General features: G+C 36.9%; 1 protein-coding gene across 4 annotated transcripts in view; it reads left to right on the top strand.

Annotated features, from left to right (window-relative positions):
• The window catches only part of Cpeb4 (cytoplasmic polyadenylation element binding protein 4), a 63295-nt gene that overhangs the window by 21009 nt on the left and 24898 nt on the right, over nt 1-17388 (top strand). For 2 of the 4 annotated variants that reach the window (XM_060363888.1, XM_060363889.1), the window contains exons 2-3: nt 46-127; nt 17181-17231. In XM_060363888.1, the coding sequence (XP_060219871.1) occupies nt 46-127; nt 17181-17231 (133 nt within the window). The remainder of the gene's footprint in view (nt 1-45; nt 128-17180; nt 17232-17388) is intronic. The other 2 variants (XM_060363890.1, XM_060363891.1) reach the window with 1 other exon arrangement.

The following is a 17388-nucleotide window of genomic DNA, read 5'->3' on the forward strand; positions in this document are numbered from 1 at the left end:
GCAGATGCTATTTTAATAGTAGGCTGTGGCTGTTTGTATTCGCAGGACCGCCCCAGGACGTTTGACATGCACTCGTTGGAGAGCTCACTCATTGACATAATGAGAGCTGAGAATGATTCCATTAAAGGTAAGCGAAGAAACAGAACTATTCTAATCTAGTAAATAGTTAAAAGTATATTATCTGCTTATTCTGATGAGCAATATTATTATTATGAAATCATTGTGTCTAGTAAGTTATATCATTTCTATATCTAAACTTCATTTTATAAACTCATCACATTTGATGATGAGTGTCTGCAGTTGCCCATCATGATACCAATTAAAAGTACTGAACAAGTCCGCAGTGCCAAGAGTGGGAAGTTAGCTCAAAGACCATATACAGCACTTCTGTGTCTCAAACAAATCCTTCTCAAAACTCTAGAGATTCTAAAATGTGACAGGAACTACATACCAGGTAGAACTCACATGTTGGCGACTTTTGGCCTAGTTTTACCTGTTAAACAGTGGTCTACAATTTCTGATTAAAATGTTTTGTAGTTAATTTTTTTCTATATATGATTTTTTTACATACTATTTTTTTTTTAAGATTCTGTTCTCAAACCTGTTAGTGACTAGCTGTGTTACAGTCTTTAACAAGCTACCCAGTCTTATCGGACCTCTTTCTTCTCCTTTCTAAGAGACTCACAGACACTTGGAACCTTAAAAGTTAACTACAGATACATGGAATATGGATTTGTCATGTTCTCTTTCAATGGCTCAGATCATGCTATTATGTAGCCATCTTGATAATTGTAAGAGTAGGTGTTCTCAGGACTCCTTGTGAAAACTAATACACAAAAGGAAACTTTTTTCCTTGTAAGAATTTCAGTTTACTAGGAAGCAGGTTTTTTGTTTTAAAGAAATTTAGAATGTTTGGTATTAATACAGTTGCTCATTTATTTATTCAGTGTTTATGCGGCCGCCCGGTGCTGGACATAGAACTTTGCACTAAGGCAGCTGCAGTGCTGACTTAACCTACTCCATTTTCTGAGAGGTTATCATGTTCTATCATGTTCACTGATACAGTAAAACCTTTAAGGATAAACTTTTTTTTCTACAGTACTATTTGGGGTTTTTCTATTTTCTTGAATACGGTTGTATCCTACCTCCTGTACACACATATAGACACACACACACACTTCCCTCTAACTTCTTCCATGTCCCCCTTGAGGAATCTTTGGGTGTTCTGCAGCTACAAGAAATGATGTATGTATCCATCTATCTCGTAAGGTTGCTTGGAAATAAGGATATTTTGTAGTTGTTGAGGAATATTTTGAATATCCTTACAGAATGTTTTGTGGGATTCCAGATCAAGTTCCATATGTGAACAGAAATTATCTTTCAGAGTTTGCTATTTTTTGGTATGACTATAATTCAGTCTTTCCCACTTTTCCTTTGTCATAAAAATGAAGGGAGTCTCTAAGGCCCTTTTTAGCACCAGAAAAATTGTACTTTTCAGAGTAGCTCAAAAAGAAATACACATCCATTTTCTGGTTTTATACTCTATAAGCGATTACAAGTTTGGGGGCATGGAATAAAGGGCACATAGGGTTTCTCTTGTATTACGTTTTATAACTTGCTTATGAGTCTGTAATCATTATAAAAGTTCATTACAGGAAAAGTTTGTAAAGGCCTTTTTTTTAATTGCTTACTATAGTCGCACATCAGTGTCTGAGAATCTCTCTTGTACTAGATGCTGGGAGGAGTAGGTAGAGTTTGTTATCTTACATTTCTAGGAAACAAGCATAAAGGATTTTGCACACATTGTATAATTAACTGAAGGATTTCTTTGGCTTATCAGTTTTAGCCAGGATATCTAAGGTTAATTATTCATTTTTAGTTTGATAAGTTATTGTTGCATAAGCTTCACTTTTATTTTGTATCCCATATAAGATTTATTCTCACTAATATTTACTTATGTCTTCAGCTGATTCTGTATGGGCATTCAAAAGTTAAGTCTCAGGAAGAATTATGTGTAAGTGATCTAATCTGGAAGCATAAGGAGTTTATGGAGCTATGATTTATAAGAGGCAGAATGAAAGAACAGCTCTAGATTTGAACTGTCCTCACACCTGTGCTGATAATTGCGAGGTTTAAATGACAGCATGTGTCTGTCAAAGTCAACATGTTGCCTGGCTCTAGAAGATACTCAAGAATTAATGTGGATTTTACTGGAATCTACTAAGTCTTTCATTGTGCTCATCAATGAGGAAGCAGGTTCAGTTCAAGCTTCAGTCTTGAATGAACATCATATCTTTTTTCCATCAAAAAAGCAAGGAAGAATTCATAGATTGAAGGCATGGCCCTAAAACACCAGTTTATAGCTCTGCTTGGCTTTAGAAGGTCCTAAACACTGGGTCAGTGTAGTTTTTACTAGCAAAATGCAGGGCACTTCTTCATCTTCCACAAACTCTTCTCTGAGGTAGAGCTTTTCCTGCCGCTGTGGTGGACTCTGAGAGTGATTCTGCCCTAAGATTTTGTTTAAAGGTGATCATCATCACCTTTGAATGCCTTTGAGACAATCATTGTCTTCCAAATCAGGCACTAAATCCTGCCAACACATCTGCCTATCATCTACACAGTAAATCATCCTCCTTGTGCTCCTTCCTCAGAAACAGAACAGAGAATCACCATATATTCCGTGAGAGCTTCACACCTCTTAGAAAAATGCCGATTTTTGCTTGAAAATAGTGCTAAAGATTTAATCATACAAAGACAAATTTTGCATTTGAACTAATTTTATATTAAAATAATTCCATAAAACATGAATGACCTCATTTATTTTATCTCTTATCTGTAGTTCCTCATAGATATGTCTGTGTTTAAGTCATAAAGCCTCAAATTAATGTAGGAACTACAATGTGAGTCATTGTTGCAGCACATATTAAAGGAGAATAAAAAGTTATAAAGGAGAATTTGCATTTTTCATTTGGGAAAATATCTCCTTTGATGGGGGGGTTGATTTTTATTTTTTTAATTTTTTTGCCATCAACAAATAAGATACTTGAGATGTCTAGGGCCTTCAAAGATTGTTTTTAAATTTTCTCGTGAATGTGTTGTTGATTCCAAACTGGTTTCTTCAAAACTTTTAATAGAGTTCAAAAGGAGGACTTAGCCTTAATTTGATCATGGTATCAGAGTTTTGGTGGTTTTAAAATATTCTGTAAATACTGTTTTTCAAAGAGTTTTTAAGTCTCTCTTATTTGCTGCATGGCAGGGGCTGAGCTCTCTGGGGATAAAAAGGGTCCTCCCATTGCTTTATCTTTGTGTCATTGCTGAGGTCAGTTGGCAAGTCCTTATGTTATTTTTATCCTAGAAACTGTATTGCCTTCTCCATAACTAGTGACAGTGACAATCCACAGAAGCTTGTCCCCAGAAACCAATTTTGTTTTCTTTGCTCCACACCCAGACTCATATGCCAAGAGCCTGAGTCTTTGAGTTTTAATCTCTCCTCCTGGCACCTTGAGCATGGCTATAATACTGTTAGATTGTCAGGAACAAGCAATCCTCTCCTATTTAGATGTTCAGGTGATTATTTGTGGAATACTGATATTTACTTTTTTTCTTACCTGTGACATTGGTACTTATTTAGAAATGGAGTAGCAGATTGAAGCTGAACCTGAGTACAGCTGTTTTTATTCTGAAGCATAGGTTAGATACATGAAGTAGTCCTGAAATGTGTTCTCTTATGTATATATGGTAAGAAAGACCATTGACAATCATAGAGCTTTTCACCCTCAGCATGTGCAAGGAATAAAGGGAAGTAGAAATTAGTTTATGGAATGGAGTCAGATGCATTGGATAAAAACACAAAATTAGTACTTAAAATGTGTCAAACAATTCTGTTTCATGATAGTGTTTGAATATTTTAAATCTGACATATAAAAGCAATTTAATATCCAATGTGCTTCATTTCACTAGAAAGCAAATTAAACAGCAAGATTATTGAACAAATGCAGTCCATAAGACTTTGCAATACTGCAGTTGTTTTGCAGTTATTAACTAAATAATGAGTCAATATCATATTTTGCTTTGAATGTATTTGTATTGTTTTAGAATAATTAGAATAAATCTTGCTTTCAGTTTTTGAAAGGAATGGGACTCAACATAACTCATCAGCAGTGATTCCTGTGTGTATGTGTGAGGCATGTCAAATGCCAAATCTGCATGTAAGCAATAATGGTTGTTTGTGGTGCCTGTTGTTTACAAATCCTCCATGCCTAAGGAGCCCGGTAGATAGATAGATATGTGATGGCTCATATTATACTGCTAAGCGCATTTCTGCCTCACTTGTTTCATACGTTCATCTCATAAGGATTTTAACAACTGTGGACTTAACACAAGAATGTTGTGCATTTAATTCCTGATTGCCAACGGTGTTGTGACCTTTGACATTAAACACTTTTTATGTTTTTTCTCTTTCTTCATATATTAAATTTCAGGGTCCTTACCCTACTGTTTTCATCACTGTCCATTTTTCCCCCAAAAGCTTAAATGTGTGGGCAAGTGATGATTCCATCTGTGCCTCTTTTCTTTGTTGCTGAGCAAAAAAATAGAGCTGAAGTCCAGTGCACAACACTTGTTTCAATAATTTCATATAAGGTTTTTTGTCTTTATCAAAGAGTGGTGGTTAGGATAATTATGTAAATTCTTTATCTTTGTCATTGGGAGAAAGTTTAGTGCTACTTTTGGCTGGCAAACCATTCTTCTATACAACTCTCTTAATATCTTCTGTTCCAAATTGTAGTCACTTAGTTCTCTATTATAGAGAACAGTTGCTGTACACTGATATGCTGAGGCCTTAGATTTTATTTTATATGGATACTGATTTTGTAGTCTGAGAGAACTCTAGACTACCTGCTGAAAGCTGTTGAATGGGGACTACAGTTGGTCATTTATTGTTTTCATGTGTTATGAACCTTAAATAATTTGGCCATAAACAAAAATTTCAAAAATGAAAGGAGTTTCTGTGAAAATAGGCTATGGCTTTAACATTATAATATTTAGTTTCCAGTTAGAAGTGTGTGTGGGTGTGTGTATGGGTGTAGTATTTGCCGCTTTTCTATGTAAATATGTTGGTCTTTGTCTATATGAAGACAGATGACTGCATTCTAACTTCTACCAACCATTTAAAGGGTTAGACACTTTCCCTTAAGGGCACATTACAGACAAGATACAAACGACCATGAAGAGGAACCAAAAAGAACAGTGTAACACAACAAATTTATCTTAGATTCATAACTAAATTTTCCTTCTCAATTAAATTACTACTTATATTATCAAGTGACTTCTAGAAAGTTGAGGAAATCTTAAACATTACATGTACTTAGAATTCAGACTCAGCTGATGGGACCCAGCCTTTCTGAGAACACTAGTTTCTTCTTGTCCTCTTTGGATGATACCAAGTAACTCAAAGCAGCTGAGCAGGGGAGTGGTTGAGGTTTCCAAAGTAAAAAAAAAAGTCTTCTAAAAGTCTTCTGAGTAATGGAGTGAGAGACATAGCAAAGAGTATAATTTAAACTGGACTACAATTAACTTTGTATGTGGCTGCTTTGAAATGAAGGGTGTTTCTTCTCCTGCACTCTCCCTTTCCTAGCTGGGGACGTGGAACATGCTGAATAGCCTTCACTAGGGGTGGTAGTGCCTAAGGACAGAACCTCAACTGTGTGTGGAGGCAACAGCAGTTGTGAGGAGACAGTGGGTGGGTTTCCTTCAGGCACTGCTGGGGCAGGGCCTACTGAATTCTGAGCAATTGCTCGCTTTCAGGGTTTCCTCTGGTCAAGATTTATTGGATATCTTAAGCCCTGTGTCAGCAGAGGTAGACTGTGAACATGATGGTACACTCTTTCAAATTTAGGGGTTGCTGCTATTGTTTCTCTCTTTAAAAAAATAAAGAATAAGTAGGGGAGTAGAGACTAGGTAATTGCCTAGGAGAGAAGGAAATATGTTAAACATCAATTTGGTAGAATTGAATTGACATCATCCCTACTGTGCTTCTGAACTGAACCACATTTGCGTGGAGTACACACAACCTGTCACCCTCAGAGCCACTATGTCCTGCTAGCGTATATAAGGTGACAGTAATGATTCTCTCTCCTTTTCCTCATATATCTGTGATAGAACATTCGACACTTATTTTTATTCTAAAAATCACTTAAGTAATTGTCACAAAGCAGGAATTTATCTTATGTCATCCATGATGTGAGGTCATAATTGCTTAAGCAGTTCCCTATTTTCTTCAACATTGAGTACAGAGAATCCTATTTTGAATCTACAAAAATTGAGTGGTCACAATCACAGTCACAGTTACCTTAGAACATTGCTACAACTCTGATTTTACCTGGGTGGCCAGTGAAGGTAAAGAGGGCCAGAGAGCGGGGGAGTAATACTAAACCTTTTATGTTATCAGAAGGTTAATGTTCCTAAGCATTTTTAAAAAGTTATTTCTAGCATTCTTTCTAGCCTTGCTAAGGCTCCCATATCCTATGGCTGCTGTGACTTAATTTTGTGTGACATACATTGGAGCAGTGCAGGGGGGAGGGATTGATAAAGGTTTAAACCAAATTTGGTAAACACTTTTGAGATAAGCACCGGTAAGGTAACACATTGACAAATCATTTTTTTACTGTTTCACACTATCACCTTAATTAAGTATTGGATATAGCTTAAATAAGAATAGATTGTACCAGACAGATAGACAAAAATAGTAATATTCTCCATTTACAAATGAAAGCTGGGTGATATTTTAGTAAGCTTTCAGATACCAGCAGTTTGTCAGTGATAAATATTTTCACTGCGTAAAACAGAAAGGGATTCAGAATTATACAACTGCATGCTACTATCACTCCTATCCATATTAATATGTATGTTGTAAATGTTTTGATGATGTCACTTATTTATTTTTTCCTTCTCAAAAGTTTCTTGAAACTTTTATATAGAGGCATTCTTGCTAGTGAATTTCCTGACAGCTACTAAAACAATTCCATATGAAAGTACCTATTTAGTAAGTACTTTGTTGTTTCTAATGGTCCTTGGATGTTTCTTGATTGATTGTGTATAGTCCTGGTTTATGTTATTGGGGGATTTTGGTAAAGGGAACCAGGTTGCCTGTTTCATACCTGTCCTTAAAAAACCCAAGATTCCTTTTGTAGTCAACTTAGCTACAGTGAGGAAAGAACAGTCTAGAGTGTGAAGAAATTACTTCCTGGGAAAGGAGAAAGCCTCAGTGGGTAAGAGCTGTTGTCATGCAAGCCTAAGGACCTGAGCTCAGATCTGAACCCCTGTAAAAAGCCAGAAGTGGTCATGTGCCAACCTATTAACCCCTCTACTGTAGGGTGTGGAACAGGGATTGCTGGCACTTGTTGGCCTTCACTTTAGCCCAGTTTCAGCAAGAGACCTGTTCAGAGGAATAAGACAGGGGAATGATAGAACATGACATCTGATGTCCTCCTCCGGCTTTTGTGTAAGCGTACACCCGCATACACACTGCACAACATGCACACACTCTGCACTCACACACACACATGCAAGCGTGAGATTTAAAACATGTTTGTGATCTGCTTGCAATATTTACCTAAATATTGTGTGCAGTTAATTCTTTATCAGCTGTTTATGCCTGATTTATGTTTCTTTTTAATTTCATGGTGCCCATGTACTCAGTACCAAAACTTAGAAGGAAAACAAACAAAAACCAATGAATTGTTCCTGTTCAGCAGTACAGTTTAAATAAGCTTAACTAGTTTTAAACTAGTTACTACTCTAAAAAAAAAAAATACATTTGAATGGCAATGCTGCCTGTTGATCATCATTATTCTAATTGGCTGGTTCTGGATTCAGTTCCACACTCCTGTGCCCAGCTCTAAAAGCTGGCCTTTGTTTCATTCTGAGTTACCTGGAAAGCAGACCAATTGGACTCTAAAGGGAAGGTAGTTCTAAAATCTCTCTGGAGCCCTAGGGGCACATGCCTGTGCTATATATCAGAAAAGAGGAGTCCAATTAGAAGACCCCTTTTTAGTGCCTGAGAAACTAGCAATATGCAAAAATCTTTGTTCTGAAGAACAGTCAAGATTAATAGAAGTTATAAATAACGTGAAACAAATCTAACAATGTCTACTGGCTACATTCTGAATAATAAACTTCTGGCATGATTGGGTAAATACGACATGTTTAAGTCACCCGATCTCATAACAATAATCAGAAGCTGTTAGCCTAGTAGTTCTCACCGTTCCTAATGCTGCAACTCTTTAATATAGTTCCTTATGTTGTGGTGACTCCAGCCATCAAATTATTTCGTTGCTAGTTCATAACTATAATTTTGCTGCTGTTATGAATTATAATGTAAATATCTAATATGCAGGATATCTGAAATGCCCCCCCCCCCCCGGCTCATAACCCGTAGGTTGAAAGCTGCTGGTCTAGAGGCAAAACCTTCACATAACTGACTTAATCCTGACTAGTTTCTGATTATATTCTTTCTGAAAGCCCCTGTCAAATCTTTTTTTTTTCTCTCTCTCTCTTTCCAAGACAGGGTTTCTTTGTGTAGTCTTGGCTGTCCTGGACTCACTTTGTAGACCAGGCTGGCCTTAGACTCACAAGATCCACCTGCCTCTGACACCCTGATTTCTGGGATTACAGTTGTGCAAACCATACTTATGTTAGAAACTCAAATCTTCTAACATAATATGCAGAACTGCTGATGGTAATGTAAATATTGTTAAGTTCCACCCTTTCTTTTATAGTGAGAAAATTAAGATCTAGAGGAAAGTCATCAACACAAGGCCATATCACTAGTAATCAGAGAGCCAGATCTGAACACAATGCCACATGTGTTTTTTATTGCTTAATATTTCAGGAAGTCTATTATAGGTTAACACAGTGGTTCTCAACCTTTGGGTCACAACCATCGAAAAAACACATATTTCTGATGGTTTTAGGAACTGAGACACTGCTCAATAACAAAATTACAGTTATGAAGTAGCAACAGTGTTTTGGTGTGAATCACCACAGCATGAGGAACTATATTAAGGGGTTGCTGCATTGGGAAGATTGAGAACCAGTGCTCTAGAAGGAAAAATTGATTTGGGCTTTTGCTGCCAGAGGGTTAGAGTCCGTGGTGGCAGCAGTAACAGCTAAGAGCTCACATCTCCAACTACAAGCAGGAGGCAGAAAGCACATTAGGAATGACACAAGGCTATTAAATCCTGAATCCCAGTACCAGTGACACAGGTCCTCTAACAAAGCCACACCTTCCTCAGCCTCTGGTAGACATTCTCTTGCAAACCACCATATTTGCATATGCATGAGTGTTTTCCGGAAGTATGTGAATGCTGGTGTAATGCAATACTATTAAAATACTATTAAAGGCGTTGCTGAGTTCTTACTGTTACTTACTAAGGTTTCAGTTGTTTTGTTTGTATTTTCTGGCTAAGGTAAAGCTAGGAGTTTTTTGTCACCTTGCAATGAAGCTATTATGAAATATTTTCCTTGTAATAGGTCTTAATATTTATTAAGGATTATGAGATAGTTCTAGAGAACTTCTTTAATTGTATTGCTTTATGCTTCTGCTGTTAGGATGTTCTCTAGTTTCCAAAAGAACATAGTATGATAATGAAAGAATAAATAGAGGAACAGGTTAGGATAATGGAAAGGTAGAGATCAGTTACCTTGTACTGTCATCTCCAGCAAATAGCATTTTGGAGCTTCATGTCTATATTTGAAGCTGTATTTGTCTTTTGAGCCTGGACTAGGAGAATGGGGACAGCCTGGTCTGATGAGACATAACCATATTGGAGGTGTCTCCATTTGGCTCACCTCTGTCCCAGCTCCCAAAGATTGCACAGTTCATATTCTTTGAGGTCCCTTTTACTGTGTTTGAAGTAACCTGGTCACTGTGTGTGGACAGCGGTGTTGATGTGCACGTCCAAATGGAGGGGCACTCCTGGCATTATCTTTTTCATTTTCTGTTCTTTGGAGAATTGTCTCCAACCTAAATTCTTAGAAAAATGTTTTCTCTGAATTTTGTTATCTCTAGTTTATAATTGGAACAAGGTAAAGCCCAGAAAGGCAAAACAACTTCTGTACAGTTACTCAGCTTCCCAGTAAAAAAGGGAGAGAGTCAATGTAGGAAACATAGCCTTGTGCCTCAAATTCAGCGGCACGGACATATAAGGTGTAGCCTCAAAGAAGGAAGCAAACATCTGATGTAAACAGTGTGGCTTTGTGTGCTTCCATGGGGCAGGTATTAATATTTCTTAGCTTCAGTTTAAGAATTCAATTTAAAATTTGTATTTTGTCATGATTCATGATAATCTTCTATGGAAGGTGTGGTCCTCATACTGTCTGACTCCCTGTTACAGAACGGAAACTGGCATTCTACCCCAATTCTGATGCTTCAGGCTGTCCTGGGGCTTATGCAGCCTGTTTCCTAGGCAGCTTGTTCCCTTGGTAACTTAGACCCACAGCTTTCCCTTCCCACCCACTTATTGGTCTGGTTTTCTATTTTTCTTCTCATTAGTTTACCTCTTCCCCTCCTTTTTAACTAGCTATGGACAAAAAAAAAAAAAAAAAAAAACAACCTTTTTTTTTTTTTTTTTTTTAAACTTAAACTTTTGTCATTAATCACTGGTATCAAAACATCCTCTTAAGGCAAGTTACCCTGTTGCTGTGTCACTACAGCATCCAGAGTCAAGAAGGCTTCTGGCAAGGATAAAAATAGCCTTCCTGCTTGCTGGTTTGTTGTTAGCTTTCCTGGCATTGGAAATCTTTTGAATTCCTTAATTAGGTCAGCTCCTGGGTAGCTTCTCTGCAGACATTCCCTTCTGCCTAGAACTCTTAGTTGCTTTTAGACCTTGCAACTTTACAGCTGCCTTGAATTACAGACGGGTAGTCTTTCATTCTGTAGAAATGTACTCTGTTGGCCTTTAATTTATTTCAATGTCCTATCACAATTTAAATTTTGAATTTGAGGTTTTGGTACAAGAAGAAAGTGCCCCTTTTTTCATTAACTAAGGTGAGTTTTGAAGTTTCCCTTTTCTAAAATCCTTCTGCTACTGTTCTAGTTACAATAAAAGTTGGAGTTGGAATTTTGTCTTCTCTCTTTTCTCAGAAAAGAATTACATTCCTGTTTGTAACCAAAGATACCAAACTTCTAATTCTCTGAAGCCAAAAGATTCCCTGGATTTCTACTGTCTTCTCCAAAATTCCAGTTTAGTACTTATTAAACAGAAGAAATTTCCCGCTTCCTTTCTCATGCAGGTGGAAAATGGTTGCTTATCTTTGGCTATTGTTGGAGACGGGAAAGAAATTACTGTTAATTGCTTAACTGCTACTACACACTAGGGGCAGAGAGGGTCTTATCACTCTACAGAGGTTATTTTAGGACTAGCTCACAATGCCCATAAATGGAAATAAGGACCTCTGTGTCCTTTAATATTCAGCACTATGAAGTAAATTATAATATAAGACTGTGATTTCATTTTTTTCCTATGTTTTCTAAGGCAGAGATATCACCACTTGCTGGCTTTGTTTCATTCATTCATCTAGCAGCTGATTACTGAGTACTTTTCTGTGTCCAGATTCTAAGACTCAAAGTCCTTTTGTCTTTTCAAAGAGTTTGCTGCCATAGAGGAAGAAAGAACTTAGAAAGGAGTGTGGTGGTTAATTTTGATTGATAGTTTAACAAAACCAGAATCACTTGTGAAGGGAGGCCCAATGAGAAATTATCTAGTTTAACCTATGAGGGGTTGTTACTAGAGTTAACTGAAGTGCAAAGACCCATATCCTGAATGTGGGTGATACCATTTTAATGGGTTGAGCCCAGACTGAGTGAGTAGGAATGAGCTAGGTAGAGCTAGGAAGTATGCATGCTTTCATTTTCTGTATGCTCTTGACTGTGGATATACTTCAAGTTCCTGCTGCCTTGATTTTCCCACAGTAATGGATTCTAACCGAGAATTATGAGCAAAATAAAACCTTTCTTCCCTAAGTTGCTGTCTGGGATATTGTATCATAGCAACAGGAAATGAAACTAGCACAAACTGACACATATCAGTAACCTGGTATGAGAGCTGCTACCATACAGCATGAACCTGGGTGGCATGAAATTGGGATGACTTCCATAGGAAACAAGGCCAATATGGAACTGCTTATTAGAGCAGGGCAAGGGATGGTAGAGGGAATGGAGGCAGTACCTGAGTAGTGAGACATTAGGGCTCAGAGAGGGGGCCATTCCACAAAGGAAGTAACCAGAAGTAGAGGTTATGAGTTAGCAGATCTGAATGCCTGGTGGATCTAGTAAGTGTTGTGGATGGATAGGAAAGAACACAACTGTAAGGACTTTTTCTGGCTTTCACACTGATGGCCACATCCACTGTAACTCTGCATGTATATAATGGGTTTTTAATTGGTCTTTAGAAAAGAACAAGGATCTGCAGCTGGCATAAGTGCCAGTTCTTCCCTTTGTGAAGAAATGCTATGAACAGTTGGTGACAGGACAGATAGATCAGGAGACCAAATAAGGTTATGAACTTTAATTGATAAACACTCTTTTTTTATAAGGTACAAAGCCTAGTGAGTACATCACATTAGGTTATACTGACATTGGTTCAGCATTTCTGTAAATGCAAAGTTGGCATCATAATCAACTTTTATAATTGAGTTTATAATTGGCCTTTAACCCTTGCTATGTTTTGTCCAGGTATCCATAGCACCATCTTGATACAAGTATCAGGCAATGTTAATGAAAAACAAAAAGTATGTTAATGCCATGTGACAGTATAGCTTTGACTTAGATGTGAACTAAATAAAATTATCACTCTCAGAGTCTTTCATAAACAACAACTACAGTGTAAGTAAGTGTCCCTATACAAATAAATCTGCATATGTGTATATATGATGGAGGCTAGAAAATTTTACTGAGGGTCACTAAAAACTCCTCTCCTTTTCTTTTAGAGTATCTAGATTTGTATTTGAAGAAGATGCTTTTATTTTATCATTTCCTGACAAATCATCTGCAGCAATAATATCTAGGTTTTTCCTTGGAAAATAAGTTCTAATTATAAAAGTAACCTGTACATTTATTACTAATAAAATAGAACATTGCTCCTTGATGAGCTCACTTAGTCCTAAAAGAAGGTGCTAGTGCATACAGTATTTTAGAACCTCTTCTTTCTAACTCTTAAGTCCATTTTTTTGCCAAATAGTAGTTGTTTCCAAGTAATGATGGCCAGCATGGAACTGTGAAGCTGGCACACAGACCTTTTCTGGCTGTAGAATTTGGTAGTGTTGTTCCCCAGAGTCTCCCTGTATCAGTTGCCTTTATTTGGCTAGATTGAATCATGTCTACAAATACAGCCTCTGGCTTCTGTATGAGACATGCTAGGCTCTGGCTCCAAATGCTGTAGCTGCCTCCAGAGACACATTGCATTTCTGGTGATGGTGTCCCTTAGGAGGATGAATATACATCAAATAGTGGGGCGTTCTGTTTTATTTTGTTTTGAAATATCTACAACACAGTCATTAGCAAAAGCCATCAGGGATTGAATTTTAGCCATCAGATAGATTAATTATCCTAAAATCTAATGTCATTCTTTACCCTTCAAGAACTAAATTATAAAAGTACAAGAACATATTTATAGATAGATGAGTTATCAAAAAAACCAACAAAACCACAGGCACTGAATTATATTTATGTTCACTTATCTCAATTATTTTTATTTTATCCTTTATTCATTTGTGAAGTACTGATGTTCTAAGTTCATTAGAATGAATTCATTATTTTCTGGTACCCAAACAGGAAACTTAGATAGTTTTTTTTTTTTTTTTAAGTTTTAATTCCAAACGGCATTTATTATATAAAAAGAGATAAGAGAACTTAGCTGAAATGATTATGTTAGACTGGCTGTTGCTGTGGCTAGAAGTAAAATTTGGTGAGTTAATTTAAAAAGAGGCTTTCATTTTGGGAACAGTGTCTTAAAGAAAGAAAAAAATGACGCTGAAAATACTTGAAAAAGCTCCTTAGAAAGCTTGTATCCTTAACAAAACCAACACAGTGATATTTCTAACAGTTAACTAATAATTGCTATACCTAGAAGTAATCAAAATATCCTTTAGTAGTTCTAAATAAGCAATGTAGTATTATTTGATACTAAAAGAAATGAGCTGTCAAGCTCCAGGAAAGATGCAAGCGAACCATACATCCTCAGTAAGTGAAAGAAGCTATTCTGATATGGCATGATTCTATGATTTCAGCCATATGATATCCTAGAAAAGGGAAATCTGTAAAAGATCTAAGGCTTGGATAATAGGACAGAATGAATAGGTGGAACACAGAAAAATCTTAGGATAATGAAACTACTGTGATTCTGTATCAGTAGATGCATATGGATGCGTGTTATACTTTTGCCTGAACACTAAGAATGAAAACCTGTGGATATTTTGGTGTTAATGAAATGTTCATTTGGATTCATCACTTAAAACAAATGTACCACTCTGGTGCTTTTGCTGTGAATTTAGAAAAGAACACTTTAGGTAGATAGGTAGGTAGGTACTGAGACAGATAGATACTATATCCAGTCCTTCCCTGGGAACATGCAACGAGTCCCACTGTGGGTCTGTGGGAAGGGGTAGTCAGGACCTTAGCCACTGAAAGGGAAAATAATGATCAGTATTGAACAAAGAAGACAAAGCACAGAGGGAGAGTGGGGATAGCTTGTAGAAGATTGAGTTTCTGCATAGCATGGGTGCTTTGGGAGGATTTTCAGAAAGGGAGAGATAATTATTACCCATAATTATGAATGACTTTTTAGATTCGTTAGTTGTAGAAAGAATTTACAAAATTGGGAAACAATGTGAAACTTAAAAAGAAAAAAATCTCTTAATGCTACTGCTAATAGTTTAAAACTGGGGGAAGAATTCTTGATTGTTTCAGGAGGATATCACATGCATATTGTATGGGCCTCTTGATCAAAGCTGGTGCTTACCTGGTAGTAACCCTATCACAAGGCAAGTTAAAGCCATCGGTTCCCAGGATCATGCTGTGTCTTGAATATGGGTAGAACCACTTTATTTAGAAAGCTAAGGAGCAGACCAGGAACATCACTCACCTAAAAGTGGGCACACCACTGAGCACAGCCAAATTTTGCATCTGTGAAGTCAAAATATTTCTCTATCCTTAAAAAGTACCCAAAAGATGTATTTCTGGTAAGTTTGAACTTTGTTCAACTGGGCCAGACAGTGTGGTAATCTGTCATTTGGATTCCCATTGCTGTAGCCTTTCTTAGCCCAAAATAAGAGACATTATGGTTCACGTGGAACAGCTCTGGTTCCTACTACAGTGCTAGCACCAAAGAAGTTAGAGCATGTCCTCAGAGATAGATAGCTCTTCTCAGCCATTAGTCTTAATCAATTTAAGTGTTTTTGTTAATGTATTGCCTTCTTAGTTTATCTTTTTAAAATGTTTGATGATGAAAGTGGCTTTGATAGTTCCTGTTAACTCATTTGCTTAAAGGATTGCATAGCAAAAAAATCTAGACATACATTTCATTAAAGAAAATCAAGTGAGGACTCTTTCCACAGGTTTTAAACAGTTTATGTCATGTTCCTGTTTCATGCATCTCAGGCCTGAGTATGCTTTGGCGAGACTAGAATCCAAGCTGTAGGTAAAGCAGTTTCAGTAGATGCGTGCTTGACCTGTACATCAGCAGTAAGGAAATAAACCAGTACTTAGGCAGAAATTGAATTATCAAACTCAGGTTTTTTTTTCCCTATCTCCATTCCTATACTCACTTCCTAAATAGAAATAAGCCAAAATCTTAACTAGAGCAGTTAATTTAATCTTAGAAAGCCTCTTTATTTGATTTTAAATTTATTGCAAAGTTTATTTGGTTGTGGTTTGCTCATGTTGGACCCCAGCTTTGGGGATGTGGGTTAGTTACAGATTCTGGTAGATTCTTTTTGTTCCTGTGAGTTCCTTTCAAAGGCAAGATTCAAACATCGAAGCTTCCTTCTAAAGAGCTGTTTTATGTAGTGTTGTGTTAATGAGACCACATTAGCTCTGGTTCTCAGATTCTCCATGAACTGGGTGGAGTCTTGCTGGCATTGAGAGAAGGCTTGTGCCAGCCTGAAGGCTTGCCAGAGTCTCTGCTTTTCCACAGCCCATAGGCCTCACAGCTCTGTGAGGCTGTGACTGTTTCCTAAAGGAGCCTTTGGGCAGTTACTCCTGACTATAGTAGAGAATTAGCAAGCAGGTTTTCAGCAATTGCTGAGGGCCCTCCACCATTTTTCTGAAGGTGGGTAAAAATGGGTACATGGAGTATGGAGGCTTAAAAATGTTACCTCAATTATATTTACACAATATATATTCAGTGAGGATTTGTAGTCTACATAACTCACTTTACATGTAGAGGTGCTTCAAAAAAGAGAAATACAATCTCTTAAAGGCAGGGAAATCCCTTTGCCTTCCCTTAAACAATTTGAGTACTCTCTCAAGTTTGTTTTGTTTGTTTTTTGAAGTGGAAAGTAGCTTGAATAGTGATCTTTAGCTTAAAAATTTATGAACCATTTCCAACTTGGTAGTGCTCACTGCTCAGTGTCAGGGCTTTGAGCTCTTTCTAGCAGGTAAAAGTCAGACAAACTCTCGTCTTTACTTTCACTTTGCACCACCCAAACACCAAATTCAAACCTGCCAGTATGCCTTTGTTTTTTCCCAAGGAAACACCCACATAAGAAAATACTGTAATTGTATTAATTACATTCTCCAGAAAAAATAACAACCAACATAAATGAAAAAATATTTCATAGCTTGTAGGGCATTAGATTTCAAGATTGTTATTAAAGATTCATGTCAGAACACAGTGGTGAAAAGGAAAGTGGTGATTTAGAAATGAAAATGACTTAGCAGTTAGGGAGTTAGTATGTTATAAATAATTAAACATGAGGGAGACTTTATTACCTTCAGATTTCCCCTTTGGTACATCCATGCTTAATACATCCTCTGATTCACTATGTTCCTTAGAACAAACCCATGTCCCACAATATAGATTTGTAAATACTTTGCATATTAGAAGCCACCAACTCCGTTCTGTTATTGAATACGTTTAAACTATCTATGAAAAAAATTAGTAACGGCCTTCTTTTACCTTCAGGTCGTCTAAACTATTCATACCCAGGATCCGATAGTTCTCTGCTTATTAATGGTAAGTGATAATTGATTTACCCTAGTGAAGTGCACAAACCTGTAGTATTAGGTTGAGAAAATATAGTATTTGTGCTTCAACAAGTGCAGAAGTGGCACTAATTTTTTTCTGCAATTACATTTGTTGATTGCTCTTAATTACCTATTTTAATAATAAT

Source organism: Meriones unguiculatus, chromosome 11, assembly GCF_030254825.1.
Source record: "Meriones unguiculatus strain TT.TT164.6M chromosome 11, Bangor_MerUng_6.1, whole genome shotgun sequence".
In the NCBI taxonomy this organism is placed as follows: domain Eukaryota; kingdom Metazoa; phylum Chordata; class Mammalia; order Rodentia; family Muridae; genus Meriones; species Meriones unguiculatus.